Genomic DNA, 21,732 nt, shown 5'->3' with positions numbered 1-21,732 from the left:
TAAACAAAATTGATAAAACATTAGCGAGACTCATCAAGGAAAAAAGGGAGAAGACTCAAATCAACAAAATTAGAAATGAAAAAGGAGAAGTAACAACTGACAATGCAGAAATACAAAGGATCATGAGAGATTACTACAAGCAACTATATGCCAATAAAATGGACAACCTGGAAGAAATGGACAAATTCTTAGAAAAGCACAACCCTCCGAGACTGAACCAGGAAGAAAGAGAAAATATAAACAGACCAATCACAAGCACTGAAACTGAAATGTGATCAAAAATCTTCAAACAAACAAAAGCCCTGGACCAGATGGCTTCACAGGTGGATTCTATCAAACATTTAGAGAAGAGCTAACACCTATCCTTCTCAAACTCTTCCAAAATATAGCAGTGAGGAACACTCCCAGACTCATTCTATGAAGCCACCATCACCCTGATACCAAAACCAGACAAAGATGCCACAAAAAAAGAAAACTACAGGCCAACATCACTGATGAACATAGATCCAAAAATCCTCAACAAAATACTAGCAAACAGAATACAACAGCATATTAAAATGATCATACACCATGATCAAGTGGGGTTTTTCCCAGGGATGCAAGGATTCTTCAATATACGCAAATCAATGTGATACACCATATTAACAGGTTGAAGGAGAAAAACCATATGATCATCTCAATAGACGCAGAAAAAGCTTTCGACAGAATTCAACACGCATTTATGATTCAAACCCTCCAGAAAGTATGCATAGAGGGAACTTACCTCAACATAATAAAGGCCATATATGACAAACCCACAGCCAACATCATTCTCAATGGTGAAAAACTGAAACCATTTCCACTAAGATCAGGAACAAGACAAGGCTGCCCACTCTCACCACTCTTATTCAACATAGTTTTGGAATATTTAGCCACAGCAATCAGAGAATAAAAGGAATCCAAATCAGAAAAGAAGAAGTAAAACTGTCACTGTTTGCAGATGACATGATACTATACATAGAGAATCCTAAAGATGCTACCAGAACACTATTAGAGCTAATTAATGAATTTGGTAAAGTAGCAGGATACAAAATTAATGCACAGAAATCTCTTGTAATCCTATACAATAAGGATGAAAAATCTGAAAGAGAAATTAAGGAAACACTCCCATTTACCACAGCAGCAAAAAGAATAAAATACCTAGGAATAAACCTACTTAAGGAGACAAACGACCTGTATGCAGAAAACTATACAACACTGATGAAAGAAATTAAAGATGATACAAATAGATGGAGAGATATACCATGTTCTTGGATTGGAAGAATCTGCATTGTGAAATTGACTATACTACCCAAAGCTATCTACAGATTCAATGCAATCCCTATTAAACTACCAATGGCATTTTTCACAGAACTAGAACAAATAATTTCACAGTTTGTATGGAAACAAAAAAGACCCCGAATAGCCAAAGCAATCTTGAGAAAGAAATACAGAGCTGGAGGAATCAGGCTCCCTTACTTTAGACTATACTACAAAGCTACATTAATCAAGGCAGTATGGTATTGGCACAAAAACAGAAATATAGATCAATGGAAGAGGATAGAAAGCCCAGAGATAAACCCACATACATATGGTCACCTTCTTTTTGATAAAGGAGGCAAGAATATACAATGGAGAAAAGACATCCTCTTCAATAAGTGGTGCTGGGAAAACTGGACAGCTACATGTAAATGAATGAAATTAGAACACTTCCTAACACCATACACAAAAGTAAACTCAAAATGGACTAGAGACCTAAATGTAAGGCCAGACACTATAAAACTCTTAGAGGAAAACATAGGCAGAACACTCCATGACATAAATCAAGATATTTTCTGACCCATCTCCTAGAGAAATGGAAATAAAAACAAAAATAAACTAATGGGACCTAATGAAACTTCAAAGCTTTTGCACAGCAAAGGAAACCATAAACAAGACAAAAACACAACCCTCAAAATGGGAGAAAATATTCACAAATGAAGCAACTGACAAAGGATTAATCTCCAAAGTATACAAGCAGCTCATGCAGCTCAATATCAAAAAAACAAACAACCCAATCCAAAAATGGGCAGAAGACCTAAACAGACATTTCTCCAAAGAATATATACAGATTGCCAACAAACACATGAAAGGATGCTCAACATCACTAATCATTAGAGAAATGCAAATCAAAACTACAATGAGGTATCACCTCACACCAGTCAGAATGGCCATCATCAAAAAATCTAGAAACAATAAATGCTGGAGAGGGTGTAGAGAAAAGGGAACCCTCTTGCACTGTTGGTGGGAATGTAAATTGATACAACCACTATGGAGAACAGTATCGAGGTTCCTTAAAAAACTAAAAATAGAACTACTATACAAGCCAGCAATCCCACTACTGGGCATATACCCTGAGAACACCATAATTCAGAAAGAGTCATGTACCACAATGTTCACTGCAGCTCTATTTACAATAGCCAGCACATGGAAGCAACCTAACTGTTCATCAATAGATGAATGGATAAAGAAGATGTCGCGTATATACATAATGGAATATTACTCAGCCATAAAAAGAAACAAAATTGAGTTATCTGTAATGAGGTGGATGGACCTAGAGACTGTCATACAGAGTGAAGTAAGTCAGAAGGAGAAAAACATATACTGTATGCTAACACATATATATGGAATCTAAAAAAAAAAAAAGGTTATGAAGAGCCTAGGGGCAGGACAGGAATAAACACGCAGATGTAGAGAATGGACTTGAGGACACTGGGAGGGGGAAGGGTAAGCTGGGACAAAGTAAGAGAGTGGCACGTACGTATATACACTACCAAATGAAAATAGATAGCTAGTGGGAAGCAGCTGCATAGCACAGGGATATCAGCTGGGTGCTTTGTATCCACCTAGTGGGGTGGGATAGGGAGGGTGGGAGGGAGATGCAAGAGGGAGGAGATATGGTAATATATGTATATGTATGGCTGATTCACTTTGTTATAGAGCAGAAACTAACACACCACTGTAAAGCAATTATACTCCAATAAAGATGTTTAAAAAAGTAAATAAATAAATCTTCCACATAAAAAAAAGATAAGGAAAAAGTGGAATACCCAAGTGCCTAAGGCCTGACATGAGAGCAAACATAATCCATTTGAGGGACAAACAGATGAATATGTCTGGACTGCAAAGAACGAGGGGATGAGTATATGAGATGAGGTTAAAGAGGCAGACAAGAGGAAATCCAGGGTAGATCTAGGTTTTAATGGAGATTGAAGTTTATAAATTGGGGGAAGAGAATACAAAACTATAAAAACAAAATTAAGTCCTAAATTGAGTATTTCTTCAGAATGAGAAAGAAAACTACATTAAATTACAAAATTTTAATAGTTCTCAAGCACATCAAACAATCCTAACATAATATTTTAAATAATTAACTCCCTGGCACACCTTCATAATAATTTTTCCTACATATCTTGGCTGTATTGCACTTGACTGTCTCTTCATGACAATGATTTTGTAATATCATTTTCTATAGAGTCATCAGAGAGAACAGTTCAGTCTTTCACCTAGAATAGAGGGTGAAAATTTATTTTTTATAATAGTTTAGAAAAGTTTCTTTCAGCTTCACAACTGCCTGTTGATGACGCTCACTCTGTCCCAGCTTAAATACTTCAAATTACTGAATTTGTGAAAACCTCTTCTACATTTCTTTCACGAGTTCTAAGATTAGAAGAATGTTTAACAAACTTTAAAATGGACATCTTGGTTTCTCCTCCATTACCCACATTCTTCCAGTCCTGACTGGGTGTCACGGGACAAGTTCATATCACTATTCAGCCTCTGGCCTTGTACCTTCATGTGAGGATCCCAGCTGGTAAGCATTCTTAAACTGGGTCAACCCGCAATAACTAAACTATATGTGAAAGGTACTGCAAATCACATCTCTCCTTAGGATTCCAAAACTCCCTATGTCCACTCCAACATAACCTGCAAGGATGCGGAGTGTGACAGGGAGGAAGTCAAAGTATAAAACTATGGTGGCCTTAACCAATTTAGGTCCCGTCCAGGAAACAGCCTGCACAAGCAAGAGACCTCAAGCTTTAATTAGCTTCATGGTAACTCTACCTCTGTCCAGCTCATTCTGAGCCTTAAAGATTATTGATAGCAGTTTGGTTGTTTTTTCTTCTGTAAGAGACAAGAAACCGGTAGAATTTTCACCAAGAGATTTGAATTATGTTTAAACAAGTACACACTGAGAAATGTACTGACCTAAGGCTATCCTCTAACCCTGCTCAAAAAGGGGTACTCAAGCAGGAAGTAGACCAAAATTATCCTTTCATATTCTGAAAATTTGTGTTTCCTCTTTCTCCCCATCTCTGGATTTGAAATCCCAGGATATACAAATCCAGTCATCCCACTATATCCCCTACAATAACCTCTGCTTGAAAAGAAAAGTAATAATTTCTCAATTTACAAGTTTATAATTAAAGAGTATAATAGGGCTTCCCTGGTGACGCAGTGGTTGGGGGTCCGCCTGCCGATACATGGGGCACGGGTTCGTGCCCCGGTCCGGGAGGATCCCGCGTGCCGCGGAGCGGCTGGGCCCGTGGGCCATGGCCGCTGGGCCTGCGCGTCCAGGGCCTGTGCTCCGCGGCGGAGAAGCCGCGGCAGTGGGAGGCCCGTGTACCGCAAAAAAAAGAAAGGAAAAAGAAAAGAATATAATAGCTATATGAATGTAATTTAAAAAAGCAAAATACTCAGTTACTGAATATTCTCTCTCCTACAGCTGTTTTGGGAATGGAGGCACTTTCCCAGCTGTGTAGCCCCAATTCTGACAGCCTGGCCTCTCCATCAATCAACTCCAGGAGACCTCCTTTCTGCTTAAATTAGCAAAATTTAACTAGTAACTTAGTTTTTACAAACAATTAATAATTCTGTATCTAACAGATAAGTATTCAATAAGCAAATAAGAGCAAACCAGTCAATCATGAACCCTGAAGTTATTAAAAGCATTGGGGGTAGAGTTGTCAAAAATGATTAGACGCTGTTGAACCAGAAATGCTGGAGGGTGACAGCATTCCTCAGCCCTTGAAACTCACCCATAGTCTCCTGTGCTGCCCTTTGATCCAGGCTTTGGAGAACAGTGTCATGAGAGTAGTACAGCAACTTTTCACCACACAAAATATTCCTGCTACTGAAATGCAAAAGAAATAGAAGCTGCAAAGAAAAGGAAATTAAGGAATGTAAAAAGGGGGAGGGGGCACATAAGAACTGATTTGAGAACAAAGTGTAATATAACACATACAGAAGAGCATAATTCAGACAGATATATAAATTTAGGAGTGGGAGACAGAATAAAAGCAGTGTTGGATTAGCACTGGGAAACATCACACACAGATTCCATCATTTGACAAATATTTACTGATCATTTACTTCATGTGTATCTAAGCTAGATGACAGCAGTGGGAATGGAAAAAACACTGATGAACATTATGGAAAAATTAGGCAGTATTTGGTTATAGGCATTGGGGTTATGGTTGGATAAGACAAAGGAAAAGGTCAATAATGACTGTGGTCTCATGTCTAAGTGCTGGAAAAGTGATAAAACATTATAATCAAATAGAAAAGCTGGGAGGTATAACTACTTTGGAAGAAATGGTTAGTCTGCTTTCAGACAGGCTGAATTTGAGATAACAGGTAGCATTTTTCATATTAATTACTAATTCCCATTTCCACTTAACTAATTCAATCAAAAGAATCAAGCCCTTCATCCAACTATAAAGGATTAAGATGCATAAATAGAGAATCTGCAGCAAATGCTAGACTTCTGAGACGTATTCAAAGGCATGGGCTAGATAAGAATATTACATGAGTCCACTGTTTCACAAAAGGTGTCCCATGACACATTAATCATCCTCTTTCTGAACATGTTACTGCCACTATCTCTCACATCCTCCCATCCCCTCAGATCCCACCTGAGAAGTTTCATGAGAAAAAAAATTGTGTCACAGGAATTTCTGGAGAATCTCACAAACTATAATTACTTTTTGGAATTCTACAAGGTACACTTTTGAGAACCCTACTAAGGAAACCTTCTATTTTGTTTAGTCCAGGTATTTCCCAAACTTATTCAAAAGCAGAAATCTATTTTTGAGGAATACCTACCCATAATGACTTTGGGAAATGGTACACAGATAGTAAGCTACTTGAGGGCAGAGAATTTCTTATTAATCTTTGCCTATTCACTGTGCCTAACTTGATATGAAACACACAGGAAACAATGTGTGCTGAAACAAACAACTACTTATAGGGTTTATGTAAAAGCCACATACTTTGGTCCTTTTCTAAAATCTGTTCCAAAATACTAAGGATCATCCTAGGTTTTTTATAAAAGTTCTTCATATACTTCATAAAATCTCTACCATAAATTAATCATATGAGTATATTATCCCAATACCACTGGATATAAGCATACTTTTTTTTTGCTTCCAAAATTAAGTCCACCCTCAACACACCTGAAGACACCTCTGACGCATAACAATAAATAACTCAAAATAGAGTATTAAGTAAAATGGCTTCATAAAAACTGTGAAGTAATATGTAACAGCAAACTACTATTCCACATACTCATTAAAGTATGAGAACTGGATGAAAAACATACGCTTTATATTAATGACAAGAATTAAAAGAAGAAAAAGTAGTGAAGAAATCTTTTTCCCTTACCTCCTAATCAATTCAGGTAAACCTAAATAGTCACTTATTCCAGTCTCCTTTCCACAATAAGGAGAAGAGGAAGAAAAACATTCTGCCACTGGGTGGGGGAAAGAACAAAGTGTGCCCCTCCAGGCTTCATTCAGTAGCTCAGGGCCAAATGAATCAACATGTTTATCTACTAATACAGCTGAGCTCACTTTACAGTATTATGCACTTGAAAGGAAATGAACTTTTTAAAAATGAAACTAGTACAAATGAGAAAGTTTTGTTTTTTGTTTCTACAAATTTAGTTAAGCTCTTTGTTTATAAAGACCAAAATTACAGAATAAATCTTTCATTGTGTCAAAATGTTTACTCCAAACTGAAGAAGATTTGAGGAAACTCAGGCTCTAAAACATTTGATCTAAGGGTCAAGGACAGTCTGACTTCTTAGTTCTGCCAGCAGTTTCTAAAACTTGCTTCCTGTACTAGGGAATGTTCACTGTTCTTGCACAAACAATAATAAAAGTCATTTATACAACCACCTTGGTTATTTTTTCCTTTCATTTTAGATTCACTGTTTTATAAGAGCAAAGGCTACAGTTAATTCTAGTAAGTATTTTGAGTTTTTATTTACCACTATATTTCTACTCATTTAATATTTCTTGAGAAACAATATGAATTTATTAGTTTATTCAAAAATACATCCTGAATGTCAATTATGTGCCAGACATTATAGATGAAGGTCAGCAAAAGAAATGTGGTTACTGCTCTCCAAGAGCTTTCAATCCAGCTGGGAAAAAAGATACTATAAAATCATATATATATATAAATATATATATATACACAAATATATATATATATACACACACACACACAAATATAAAATGCAGACTATGAGAAGAAAAAAACCACCACGGAAACAAATAACATGATCTAGCCTGGGGGTTGCTTTGGTAGTGACAATTGAACTAAAATTAGCATAACAAACATTAAACATGATTTAAAACAAACACATACACACACATATCCCAAATCATGCTAGGAATAAAAATGTCCACGACTGTCGGGAGGAAAGGGTTTATAGGGGCAATGGTAAAATCTATATGACATCGAAAAAAATAACAGTGATAGCTTCATGTGAACAGCACTAACAGATCACTTATCTCTGTAGGAAGAAAAACAATGGCTAGTCCTGGTATATTTCCAGTCAAAAATAGGTTTTATAGCCAGAACTATTTTCCAATGAAAAAGCCAAACATCAGCTATTAATCTAGTTATTATAATCGCCAATAATCTCAAGTCTTCCAAACAATTATATTGAGTTTGTAACAATACATGTATCCCAAGCCTTAACACCTCACAAAACCCAGGTCGCAAAAAGACAACTTCAGCTTCACAGATCACAGGATCATATGATATTAGAGCAGAAACAAATTTCTAGATGTTACCTTACGATAAAACACTTTCACTTTTCAAATCAAACATGAGACCCAAAGTGGGGAAGTAACATATACAACCATCATTCATCTAGTTAGTAAGGAAGCTGACTAGACCCTGGATCTCCTGAGTCCCAGTCCTATGCTCTTTCTACGGCATTACAATAGCAAGTATATCAAATGACAAGGAACACACGTGTTGCAAATAAATAAGGAAAAGTTTAAAAACACAGGAATTCCATTTCAAAAATGTTACATACCTTCAATTGACACGCGGTTCCCTTAAGTCCCTCTTAATGTTCCCTCTTACTACATACCTCAAGGGTAAAAGTGAAGGAAACTACGAACATTTACTGACCCTATAGGGTCCAGGAGCTAGGTTGAGTGATTTTATCTATTTTAATTTCACTTAAATCATTACAACTACCCTCTGAGTAGGATATTATTAATCTCATTTTACTGATTTAGATTTTATTTAGATTCAGAAACACTAAATAACTTACTCAAGGTTACACAGCATAAAAATGGCAGAGGCAGGATTTGAATTCAAGTCTGTATGACTCTAAATCCACGTAGCCACTTTACCACAAAAAAGTAATTTTTCACAGGAAAATATTACACAAAACAGTTCAGTCTCCCGGAGCACTCACCAATGTCCATTTAACTACTGAAGAAAAGTTTTTTAAGTTTGGTCTGGGAATCTCATAACCATTTACTACATTATTTTACAAGGAAGAACCAAGTTTTAAACAACTACTTTACGAACAAAATTTAGAACACATTCTTAGATTGAATATTGTTTGTATTTTCTTTTCAGCATCCTTTTCAATACCACTGTCACTGCCACCCAGAAAAGCATCAGCTACCCATTCCTATGAAATGTTGGTTCACGAATAGGGAGAAGGGTACAACGCATGACCACTTAAGAGAACCACATGAAAACAAAAACTACATTTTAATAATTCTGATTTCTCCACTGGTGGATAAGCCATTAACAGCTCCAATCAGAAGAGAGTATACTACTCAAAAAATAAGAACTAGTAGTGCAAGTAAAGCAAAGCACATCATAATTGAAAAAAGACCGACTTCTGATTGCACAACTACACATATCACAGAACTAAGTTTCTGCTTTCCCAGCTCTGCAAAATCTACATCAGGTACTCAGCTTCTGATAGTTGATATCTTCTTTCTGCTGTCATCTCTCATCCAGTTCTCTTTACCCTCATGGATTTATGCTTTAGTTTTCTCTATCATTTTAGTAGGGAGAGAAACAGGTGTCTTCTCTGATAATATTAGAGGATTTTTTTTAGGCTTTTTTTTGATCCCTATGGTGTCTGTTTTCTTCCAATACTCCAGGTATCACTCCCCTCCTCCACCTCTTTATTTCTGTTTGCTTATTTTGACCTCTCTTTTTTTATGGAGGCTTTCCTCAAATGTCTGATGGTCCTGGATTCTTAGTTCATAGTTAAGAATGACATTCTGAAAAGAATTGACTGAAAGATCTGTGTGGGGGAATAGGCTTGTCAACAGGTGTAATTCACTCTGGGGTCTCTTGTGGCAAGCCTACCAGTACCTTAAGATAGTTCAGTTTTCTGCAGGAGATGAGCTGGATAAACTGTGAAGTTCTGGAAGGAGAAAAGAGGAAGCAAGCTAGAAGTTCCAGAGTTTGGATGTACATTTCCCTTAATCTTCCTGTTTTAAATAATCAGCCATCCACTGCCCCTGGTTTCAAAATGCAGGCACTTCTTCAATTTTATAAAGAATAAACCTTGGTCTACTGAGGCCAGGATTGGTGGTGGAGGCAGTCACCTACCTATAAGGATACACAGAAAGAACCTATAAACGTACCTATTTTCTGACCAATCTCCGTTTTCAGCTCCACTTCTGACCTCAACTTTCCTTAGTACCTGGTGCCTCCCAATGCTGAGCCTCTTGGGAGCTTCAGAAAGACACAATACAGATAACCCTTGAATACATGAGCTTAACTGCACGAATCCACTTATACACAGATTTTTTTCACTACATAAGTACTATAGTGTAACATGATCTGTAGCTGGTTGAATCTGTGGATACAGAACTCCAGATATGGAGGGCTGACTGTAAAGTTATACGTGGAGTTGCGACTGCATGGGGGTCCCTTGTGTTGTTCAAAGGTCAACTGTATTACACCTCTTACAGGTATTGTGCACTTATAGGCATTGTAACTTTTCCTTTCTGCTAATCAGTTACTGCCTGTCCATCTGCTTTCTGATTTCAAAAAATCAGCTATTTCTGACTCCTGCTGTATCTCATTCAGCAGGAAATGGAGAGTTACCGTCTAAAGCAGCAGTCCCCAACCTTTTCAGCACCAGGGACTGGTTTCGTGGAAGACAACTCTTCCATGGACCGGAGGGGGGGGGGGGAGGCGGGGGGGGAGTCAAGCACATTACATTTATCGTGCACTCCATTTCTATTATTAATGCATTGTAATATATAATGAAATAATTATACAACTCACCATAATGCAGAATCAGTGGGAGCCCTGAGCTTGTTTTCATTTGCCACTCACTGACACGTATTTTGTTTTGTTTTTGTTTTTTTAATTAATTTATTTATCTTTGGCTGTGTTGGGTCTTCATTGCTGCGCACAGGCTTCCTCTAGTTGCAGCAAGCGGGGGCTCCTCTTCGTGGCGGTGCGCGGGCTTCTCATTGTAGTGGCTTCTCTTGTTGCGGAGCACGGGCTCTAGGCGCACGGGCTTCAGTAGTTGTGGCACGCAGGCTCAGTAGTTGTGGCTCATGGGCTCTAGAGTGCAGGCTCAGTAGTTGTGGCTCACGGGCTTAGTTGCTCTGTGGCATGTGGGATCTTCCCGGACCAGGGCTCAAACCCATGTCCCCTGCACTGGCAGGCGATTCTTAACCACTGCACCACCAGGGAAGTCCCACAGATAGGGTTTTGACATGAGTCTGCAAGCAACTGATTTATTATGGTCTCTGTGCAGTCAAACCTCTCTGCTAATGATAATCTGTATTTGCAGCCGCTCCCCAGTGCTGGCATCACCGCCTCGGCTCCACCTCAGATCATCAGGCATTAGATTCTCATAAGAAGCGCGCAACCTAGATCCCTCGCGTGCGCAGTTCACAGTAGGGTTCGTGCTCCTATGAGAATCTAATGCCGCTGCTGAACTGACAGGAGGTGGCGCTCAGGCGGTAATGTGAGCGATGGGAAGAGGCTGTAGATACAGATGAAGCTTTGCTCGCTAGCCCACTGCTCACCTCCTGCTGTGTGGCCCTGTTCCTACCAGGCCACAACCAATACCGGTCTGTGGCCCGGGGGTTGGGGACCCCTGGTTTAAAGAGTATAGTCATCCCTCAGTATCCACAGGGTTCCAGGACCCTCACAGATCCAAAATCTGTGGATGCTCAAGTCCCTTATATAAAATGACATAGTATTTGCATACAACCTATGCATACCCTCCCATATACTTTAAATCATCTGTAGATTACTTATAATATCTGAAATGATACATATGCTATGTAAATAGCTGCCAGCACAAGACAAATTCAAGCTTTGCTTTTAGAAACTTTCTGGATTTTTTTTTTTTCCAAAATATTTTCAATCTGTGATTGGCTGAATCCAGAGATGCAGAACCTTTGGACATGGAAGGAGCCAAGTGTACAAAGTTTCAGTTTTGCAAGATAAAAATAGTTCTGGAGATGGATGGTGGTGACAGCTGTACAGCAATGTGAATATACTTAACGCCACTGTATATGCTTAAAAATGGTTAAAATGGTCAATTTTATGTTATGTAGATTTTACCACAATTTTAAAATATAATTTTTAAAAAGCAAGGTTTTAAAAAAACTCACTTCCTGAAAGTCTCCTTCCAAGATCACCGTCTGCAAAGTTATCTCTCTCTCCCCCACCAGGGTAACTCTAGTTTTCATAGTACATACCATGGTTTACTTTCTTTGTAGCACTTATGGCTGTATGAAATTATCCTGTTTAACTACTTATTATTTCTGTCCTTCAATTAGAGAGTAGGCACCTGGGCCACCTTCTGACATCACCTACACATTATGGTAATAAGACAATGGTAGGAAAGCAATCAATAAACATTTGGTAGGGGACTTCCCTGGTGGTCCAGTGGGTAACACTCTGCACTCCCAATGCAGGGGGCCCAGGTTCAATCCCTGGTCAGGGAACTAGATCCCACATGCATGCCGCAACTAAGAAGTCCATATGCCGCACCTAAGATTCCAGCGCAGCCAAAATAATAAATAAATATTTAAATATTAAAAAAAACATTTCATGCATAAATTAATTGGTTTCTGGGTCCTAACCCAGACCCCTTGAATGAGAATCCTGGGATTCTCAGACACTGATTTATAAACACAGAAAACTTGCTATTTATGACACAGTAGCACCCCTCCCTCCAGTTAGAACAATTTGACACATCTGACCCTTAAAACAGATACTCTTTTTTCTTACCAATGAAGACCCATTTGCTTTTGTTTGGAGCACTGAACAACAGGGAAGTTACGGATAAAAGGAGTTTCTAATTATTTTCATATAGGAATATCAGACAACATAGTCAGTATAATTCCTTTAATTCTTTTTAAATGATTTTAGCACATATGCCTATTAGAAGAGCTTCCAGATCATAAAGATGTTTACTGATCTATTTTATTATGTAATTCAAACATCAAGGTAGCAAAACAAACAAACAAAAAACCAACCCTCTTTTCTATTTGTGTACTTGATATTACCTAACTTCCTACAGGAATTTTTTCTATCATCTTCTCTCTCTTGTCCTTTAATCTCACCTTGCCAGTTCTTAGCTCACTCCTAGACAGCAAATATATTCATCTCATCTCCTCACTATAAAAAATAGTCACTTGACCATACAACAAACTCAAGCTACCATCTTCTCTAATCCCCTTCACCACATCAAGCTTCCTAGAAGACTACTTTCTCATTTCCCATTGATTCCTCAACCTTCAACTCCAAGGCAACTAATAAGGCTGTCAACCCCTTAACACAGCAATTGCCCTCTCAGCAGTGACCAGTGAGCTCCCCTCTTTCTAATACTCATCATATTTCCCTATCTGTTTAAGTTCTGCTCCTCCTATCAGATGACTTAAATTCTTTTCATCCTTAAAAAAACCCAGACGGTTCTGGGTGCGAGCCTGGCTCTAACACTTGCTACACTTTTCTGAGCTGGTTCACTCAGGGGCTGGTCTGTCTCCCTAAGGCATGAGTGCAGGCAATACTTATTCATCTTTATATCCCTAAGCTCAAATGGCACATAGTAGACTCTCAATAAGGTTTGTGGGAGGGCAGGAAGAAAGGACAAAGGGGAGGGGTGGGAAGGGAGAACAAGGGAGAATGAGGGGAAAGATGATACAGGAAAACAGTTACACTTAACCTTTTTATCCCTAAGTACAAAGCAGAAAAATTAACCATAATGGAGCCTCAATGTTTGGTAAATCTAACTGAACGCCTACATACTACCTTATTTAATAGTTTTGTTTTATTCAGTTTCATTAAATATTTACATTTAAAATTCTAAGAACTGTACATTTACCTTAAAGATGTGGTTGTAAAAATCAAACTGTTAACTATAGTTGTAGACAATAATAAATTCATAGTTCTAGAAATTATTAGTCAGTGAAGCAAAAATATACTTTAGCATTCCTTAACTTCCAGATGGGATAAAGGGGGACACAGCTAGGCTGGAGTCAATATGATATGAGGTAGAAATAGGACAACATTAAAATATGGCAATAAGGTAGGTTAAAAAAAAAAAAGCTCCATAAATTCCCTACCTAAAATTAACTTTTAGATCTATGAAGAAACTGTCATAAATAAGTTGATAGCTTTTTAAAAGCCTTTTCAAAAGTGTGATTTGTTACTTAAGGAAAAAGAAGATATCCCTAAATTTAAAAACAAAGTACACGTAAACAAACTGCTTTAAATAAATGCTCTTTCACTATATTTCAAGAGAAAACTGTCTAATACTTTGGGGCACTTATTAAACAGTGAAAAGGAAAATACCTCTTTCTAGTTAAAAAGAGGATGAGGATAATTAGAGGAAATAAATCAATTTCAACAAATTTTAGTTCCTACTCTCTGCCATATCTCCTAGTTTCTATTCCCTTTACTTGCTTTTTCTCCAGAGTTCTGTCCTCCCCCTCTTCCCTTAAGCATATTCGCAAAGCGTTCTTGTGTCACAAGACATAATGGCTAGGAGCACACCCTTTAGGACCAGTGTGCCTGCATCTGAATCCTGACCCCATGACTTACTAGGTGTGTAATCTTAAGACTTAACCTCTCTGTACCTCAGCTTACTCATTTTTAAAAAAGAAAGATAAAATAGTACCAACCTCACAGGGTTGAATGCTGCCTGGCACATAATAAGTGGTTCAAAAGTGTTAGCTAGAGGGGGACCAAAAAATTTATCATCCAAACCAGGGCACTTCTGAGATTTAAAGAGAAGACTATAAATAATCCCACTGGAGCAACAGGGCATAAACCAGAACTGTCCCAGGCAAATCAGGACAGAGTAATCCAATTAGTATAAGATGAACTACAAATGTTGATATGCAACCGTTTCTGCCCTACAAATATCACATAGTTAACCTAATATTGTTCACTTCCAGTTAAAGAAACCTACTTATATACCATTATCTCTGAAAGTGGGTTCAGTGGGGGAGAAAAAAAGGGAAAATAGGTCAAAAAGTTTCAGAAACATCAAATTAAACAAAGTTAAACAAGTTTCTTTCCATCTAGCCTACCGAAAAGTCATTGGTATACTAAAGCCTTAATTAATCTTATAGCTTCAATTTTATTTTGCAACTACAAAGCTATTATAAAATAAAATTTAAACGAGCCACTGGTTTTTTTTCTTAATATAAAGTATGTTATCTATCTATGTTCACTGCTCTTTTCCTCAGTACCTAGCCCATAATGAATAAATATTTGTTGAATGAATACTAAAAAATTTCTCATGAAAAATTATTTCAGGAACTAAAGCAAAATAAGAAAAAAAATAAAACCCTAGTTTGGGATTTTGGATGAGCTTCTTCAGTTTTGTGGGGGTTTTGTTTTTCGATTGAAGGTTCCAGTAGACTCCTTAGATAAAAACTGCATTGGAGGACTTCCCTGCGCAGTGGTTAAGGATCCACCTGCCGATGCAGAGAGGACACGGATTCAAGCCCTGGTCCAGGAAGATCCCACATGCCATGGAGCAGCTAAGCCCATGAGCCACAACTACTGAGCCCACGTGCCACAACTACTGCAGCCTGCATGCCACAACTACTGAAGCCCGTGTGCCCAGAGCCCGTGCTCTGCAACAAGAAGCCATCGCAATGAGAAGCCCACGCACTGCAACGAAGAGTAGGCCCCGCTCACCGCAACTAGAGAAAGCCCGCACGCAGCAAGGAAGATCCAACGCAGCCAAAAATAATTTAAAAAAAGGGAAAGAAAGAAACTGCCAAATTGTTAAAAAAAAAAAATTGCATTGGATTTTCCATGGCATTTGTTCTCGACTAAATGTGGTTTGCTGGTCATGAGGAAACATACTCAGAAGATAAAAATACTTAGAAGATAAAAATATCAGTAGTAGTAGCTAATGTATAAGAAAAATACTATGCTTAAAGGGCTTAAGCCCTTTAATCTTTACAATAATCTTAAGTGATACCTATCTAGCTTGATTTCGGGAATCTTAGTAGATCCCAAGTCCACAGCTTATTTCCAATGGCCTAGTCAGAATTTTCTTAAGTTTGTATGCCTCATTTTTGCTAGCATAATTTGCCTTTTATCAGGTATATTCCAATACAATCTCCTACTAAGCCTAACTCTTGGTAAGATAGCTAACCATTAAGTGCTCAAATCCTGTTATGAAATGGTCCATATGAATTCTCTACTACATGGTCTCAAAGGGAAGCATGTCACAGGCATAATGCAGCTGTTATAAATATACATTTATAACTATACATTTGTAAATTAACAGTAATTTTCCTAGATAGAATTTATCAGAAAAGTTATTATGGGAGAAATGAACATTCATGTAGCAAAAATAATTCCAAATATCAAATTCTGGAGCTTGTAGGGGACTTTACAGAAACTAATAAAAGTAAAAGTTTACTGAGCAGAAATCAAATGCATTTCTATCCTTACACTTCAAATCAGGTGGTATTCTTCTTCTTATTATTATTATTTCCATTCTTTACATGAGGAGACAAGGTTTAGCAATCTGTCCAAGTTTACACAGCTGGTGAGTAGAGGAGCTGGAATTCAAATCCAAGTCTGTCTAACATGAAAACTAGGATCATTAATTTTCTTTACAGTATATTAAGATTCCTCCTATTTAACATTTTTCTGTAACCCAAATTACTCTATTAAAAATAGCAGAAATTTAGAGCTTCACAAGATCTCTAATCCACCTATCTATTTTTACAGTCCCAATGGTGTAAGTAGTTTTATGTGTTGTTTACATACAGTTAGTTACTGAAAGCGTTAAGATTAAAACTCAAGACTCCTGCTAGATACACATCCAGGTCTTTTCAGCATCACACAATGTTTGTTTTGCTACTATTGAAGTCAACCCATGAACGACTGCTCCATTTTTGTGAAGGCCTGGAAATACTATGATATATAGCATAGAAAACACTTTTACTTGTAAAAAAGAAAAGGCTTCTACAGTATCTTTATGAAATCATAAACTTAAAAAGCTGTTAAGACTCATTTATATAAGCAATCAAAGGCTGATTCTTTCCTAAGGAATTTGACACAAGGCATTCATTACACTACTTGGTTTGTTACAAAACAAATAAGTACATACACACACACACACACACATACATACATACATACAACTAGAAGGAAACGTGCCAAAGTTTTGAGCCACCAACCTTCAGCTCACAGTTATTGTGACCTCCTTCAAGAAATGATCACATAACCCAGGCTCTATACTAGCAGAGTATACCCCTGGCTACAGTGATAATTAGGGGTGAAAAAAATGACACAATCTACTCTGGTATCTGCTATATGGCTGGTGGGAAAAAGCCTATCTTCCTTTCGGATAGTGAGCCATGATGATATTGCCCTCGGGCTTCTAGTAACCACATGCCTACTACAGAGCACAACCTTGCTTGAAAATGAGAACATCACAGACGGAAAACAGCAGAATGGAGCAGAAAAAAGAACACCTGACGTCATCACCAGGATTCCTGGATTCGGGAATACCTGAAATTAGTCCATGTTGGATTCCCCATTTACATAATCTAATAAATCCATCCCCTCTTTTTAATTTTTCCTTCATTGCTTAAGCTTGTGTTGAGTTGTTGTTGCTTAGAATTTGAAAAGTCCTAATTATTCTCATAGAGAAAAGTCCTTAGTTTAAAAAAACGCTGCAAAATTTTAAACACTGGATAAGTAATTTTATCTATATATACTTTTAAATTTATATACTAACAAAATTTTTTAAATTAAACCCAGTAATATTGTGTTCCTAAACAGGGTTTTAAATCTTTACGTATTAACAACAATTGCATTTTTAAATATTAGAGTATTTTGATGTTCAATATTTTCTTTGTATTAAAATGTTTCTAATGGTAGAAAATACCATGTGTCTACCCCTTTGCCCTTTAGCCTTCTGCCATGCCGCTCTCCAACTTTAGATTACGCTGGGTGGGTAATTCCTCTATTAATGCTCCTGGAATACATAAATCAAATAGAAAATTCAAAAACCAAAATGATTTTGCTCTATCCAAACTCACAGAGAATGTAATAGCACCACATGTAAGTTCCTTTTTTACACTTCTCTTCCTTAATAATCCTTCCTTTTCTGTTCTTCCCTCATGATCACTTCCTTCCCTTTGGACCAACTAGAAGCTTGCCTCTCCTCCTTTCCAAGGCTAATCCTTTCTCTTATGTTCTCATCTCTTCCCAACCCTTTGCTCCATCAATTATGCTCCGCCAACTTGTAGTATGTCCTTTCCCACTGGCATGTTCCACTCTGTCATCATACATGTACAAGGCTTTCTCTAACTTTTAAAAGAAATTTCACTTGACCAAACTGTACTCATTCCATTGCTACCCTACTTTTCACTGCCAAAGTTTTCGAACAAATGGTTTAAATCCAGTATTTAAGCATCCATCATTCTTTTTCCCCAGAAAAGTGGCTTCCAGCTCCCTCCCCCAAATCACTGAAACTGAATTCACAAAATTATTTGTCAGATCCAATGGCCTCTTTAAATTTTTTCATTTCCTTTGTACACTCTGTTGTGATATTAACCATCCTCTTGTAAAATTTCTTGTCAACTGGTTCTAATGACACTACTGTTTTAGCTTTCTTCCTTCCTAATAAATAACGCCTTTTGTACTTCCCTAAGGAGGTCACCTTTTCCTCCCATTCCTCAATTGTTAGTAGAGTTAAGTGTTTCCCGGGTTCATTCTTCAGTCCACTGCTTTCCGTATACTTTTTTTGAAAAATTATACATACCATTAAAATTCAACTGTGTTGTTCTCCTGTATGAGAAAAAATTACACACACGAAAGGCTGAACAACCATTTCTATCATCCCCTCCCCCAAACCAGGACCACTTCTGAATTTCCTGAAATGGCATCACCAGGCTCTAAAACCAAGCCACACAATATCACACCTCTGGGCATTTGGGCCCATCTTCTATTGCCTAGAATACTCTTCCATTCTCAATCTAAAAACTTCCCCTCAGACTCAAATGCCACTTACTCTGTGAAGCCTTTCCTGTCACACACCCACTTCCCAAGCAATGTGAATTCCTAGTTCTCTCTCCTATACAGCCTTGGCACTAAGTAGATACCTTTATTATAGAATTTTTAATGATTTTATATAGTATACATCCCTGTGATAGTACAGTATCATCCTCAATGATAGTGTTTCAGGGCAAGAGACATGTTTTATTCTTTTTGCTTCTTCTTGCTACAACATGGTAGGCACTAGATTATTTATTGGAATATATGTTTCAAAAGCCCAGGTTCAGGGCTTCCCTGGTGGCGCAGTGGTTGAGAGTCCGCCTGCCGATGCAGGGGACACGGGTTCGTGCCGCAGTCCGGGAAGATCCCACAGGCCGCGGAGCGGCTGGGCCCGTGAGCCATGGCCGCTGAGCCTGCGCGTCCGGAGCCTGTGCTCCGCAACGGGAGAGACCACAACAGTGAGAGGCCCACGTACCACCAAAAAAAAAAAAAAAAGCCCAGGTTCAGAATGTCAGTGACATCCTAAGACATTTCATATACCTACACTGCTTTTGCACATGTCAAAGTTCAAAGTGACTGTTTCCTGAACACAAAAATCATTTACTGACTATACCAGTGATTCAGCATATATGCTTTCCTGCTGTGAATATTATTCTATTTTTATATGCAGATGTGTCTTACCTTCTCAACTTATCTGGATAAGTGTTTGAGGCCTACAGCTTTTAATGTTAAGTACATTATACTATCTGGTGTGACTCCTTACACTGTAGCTGGTATTCAAAAAGTATCGCACAACTGTTCGATGAGCCTCACTGTTAGGAATTCTAAAAACTATCCAATAGATCTGTTATTAATTTATTGTTTTAAATTAAATCAAAGTTTTTCAAAATTCTTCATTAAGAAAAATAAACGTACATGGAACTCAGACAATAAATATATTCAAATCCACAGTCCAAATAACGTATTTATTATTAACAAGAAAAAACAACAGTGGATTCTTTCAGTGGTGCTAAGGAAGTTTATTTTTTGCAGGGAACTACGAATATGGCTATATTATATGGCCATTACAAAGGAATTTTCCTTTGGAATTCACAATGTAAAAATTGACTCAGGCAGTGGCACCAATGGAAGTTTAAAACCAAAGTGAAAAGTTGTTGGGAATTATGACCCCACAGGTTTGTAAATGGGGAAAAAAACATATCTATAGTGAAGTGATCCAGAAGTCATCTTCTTGATCAACTATACATCATCTACACAGTATTTTCACCAAAAAAGGTTCAACCTGGATGTAATAATAAAGAAAAATTAGACAAATCCAGAATGTGGAATATTCTACAAGGCAACTTGATGCATAAAATCCTCAAAGAAAATTAGAATCAATGTCATAGAAAGCAACATAATGTCACATTTTTATTATTCCAGAATAAAACGGACTAGAGACATAAGCAAATATACTGTATAGATCCTAGATTTTTAAAAACATATAAAAGCTTTTTTGGACTGCCATATTAGATATGATTATTGAATGTATTAATTTTCTTAGTTGTATTAATGATAGTTATAAATACCTCATTCTCGGAGATTTGGGCTAACAGAACTAAGGGATGGAGCAACATCTGCATCTTCCTTTCAAATGATTCAACCAAAAAAAAAAAAGTAAAATTGTAACTGTGTGAGGTGATGAATATGTTAATTAGCTTAATTACGGTAATCATCTCACAATGTACACATATATCAAAACACTGCATTGTATACCTTAAATATATGCAAGTTTTAGCAAGTGTACCTTCAAAAGTGGGGAAAAAAGCACACATAAAGCTAATGTGGTAAAACATTAAGGATGTTTACATGCTCATTAACTGTAGCTTTTACCTTTTCTGTATAACTAAAATTTTCAAAATTTTCAAATAAAGAGTTAAGAGTGAAAGTAATTTCCTCTTTTCATTCACTTTAAAGATAAGTAAACTGATAAAAGCTGAGTATAGAGCCCTACTGTATCTAAGATTTATTTATTTTAAATACTTCTATACAAAATTAATAAGTTGACCTCTGAGAATATACACTATGTAAACAACTTTGCTTACTAAGAAACAAGGTTAAATGGTAAAACTAAAGGTAACATAAGTAGAGTTCTTCCTCATTTTACACATAAAATTCTAGTCCTTAGCAATAATTATTGATAACTCCTTTCTCCACTGTTTAACAGAACACACATTAATATTCTTGACTTTACATGTTTTTCCAATGACAAACAGTCAGCCCATGATTCTAACAGATGAAGACCTTTGAAATCAGAGGTCTTATTTTCCCTCTGTGTTCATGTTCTCCCCCACTTCCAGGGCTGAAATGTCTGCAGGGTTCTGTTCTCAGCCTGCCATATTTCAACTTGTCACTGCATTAGTTATCTATCACTGCATAACAGATTACCACAAAATTTAGAGCTTTAAAATAACAATAAGCCTTTATCATCTCACAGTTTCTGTGGGTCAGGAACTCAGGACCAAAGGCACAAAAGGCACAGGGAAACTACTACAGTACTGCTGCTCAAAAGAGAGAAAGCAGGAGGTGGATGGGAGTCACTGGCTCATAGCAATTCTGAAATCCAGCACAGTACAGCCAATCCCGGATCAGAATTTAAGGCCTGTTTCTGTCCTCTAGGCTCTTGGTTCTGCTTTCCAAGTCATCCTTTCTTTTCCATAAAGGATAGCCCATGTTTGCAGCTGTGCAGTTTTCTCAACATGCTTCCCGCCTGCAGAGGTTCAGGGATCCAAAGGCTGCTTTTTGTTTGTACTGTCTTTGTCCAAGTCCAGTGCAAGCTGACAGTGTTTTGGCCAATTCACTCTCATTAAAAGAAAGAATACGAGGGGAAAGGGAGGAAGAGAGGAG

General features: G+C 37.5%; 1 protein-coding gene across 1 annotated transcript in view; it reads right to left on the bottom strand.

Moving 5' to 3' along the window:
• The window catches only part of AKT3 (AKT serine/threonine kinase 3), a 393,469-nt gene that overhangs the window by 342,030 nt on the left and 29,707 nt on the right, over nt 1-21,732 (bottom strand). Inside the window, exon 3 of the mRNA XM_060128626.1 lies at nt 5,097-5,191. Within this exon, the coding sequence (XP_059984609.1) occupies nt 5,097-5,191 (95 nt within the window). The remainder of the gene's footprint in view (nt 1-5,096; nt 5,192-21,732) is intronic.

Source organism: Lagenorhynchus albirostris, chromosome 2 (assembly GCF_949774975.1).
Source record: "Lagenorhynchus albirostris chromosome 2, mLagAlb1.1, whole genome shotgun sequence".
Classification (NCBI taxonomy): Eukaryota; Metazoa; Chordata; class Mammalia; order Artiodactyla; family Delphinidae; genus Lagenorhynchus; species Lagenorhynchus albirostris.
This window is presented reverse-complemented; position numbering and strand designations above follow the sequence as displayed.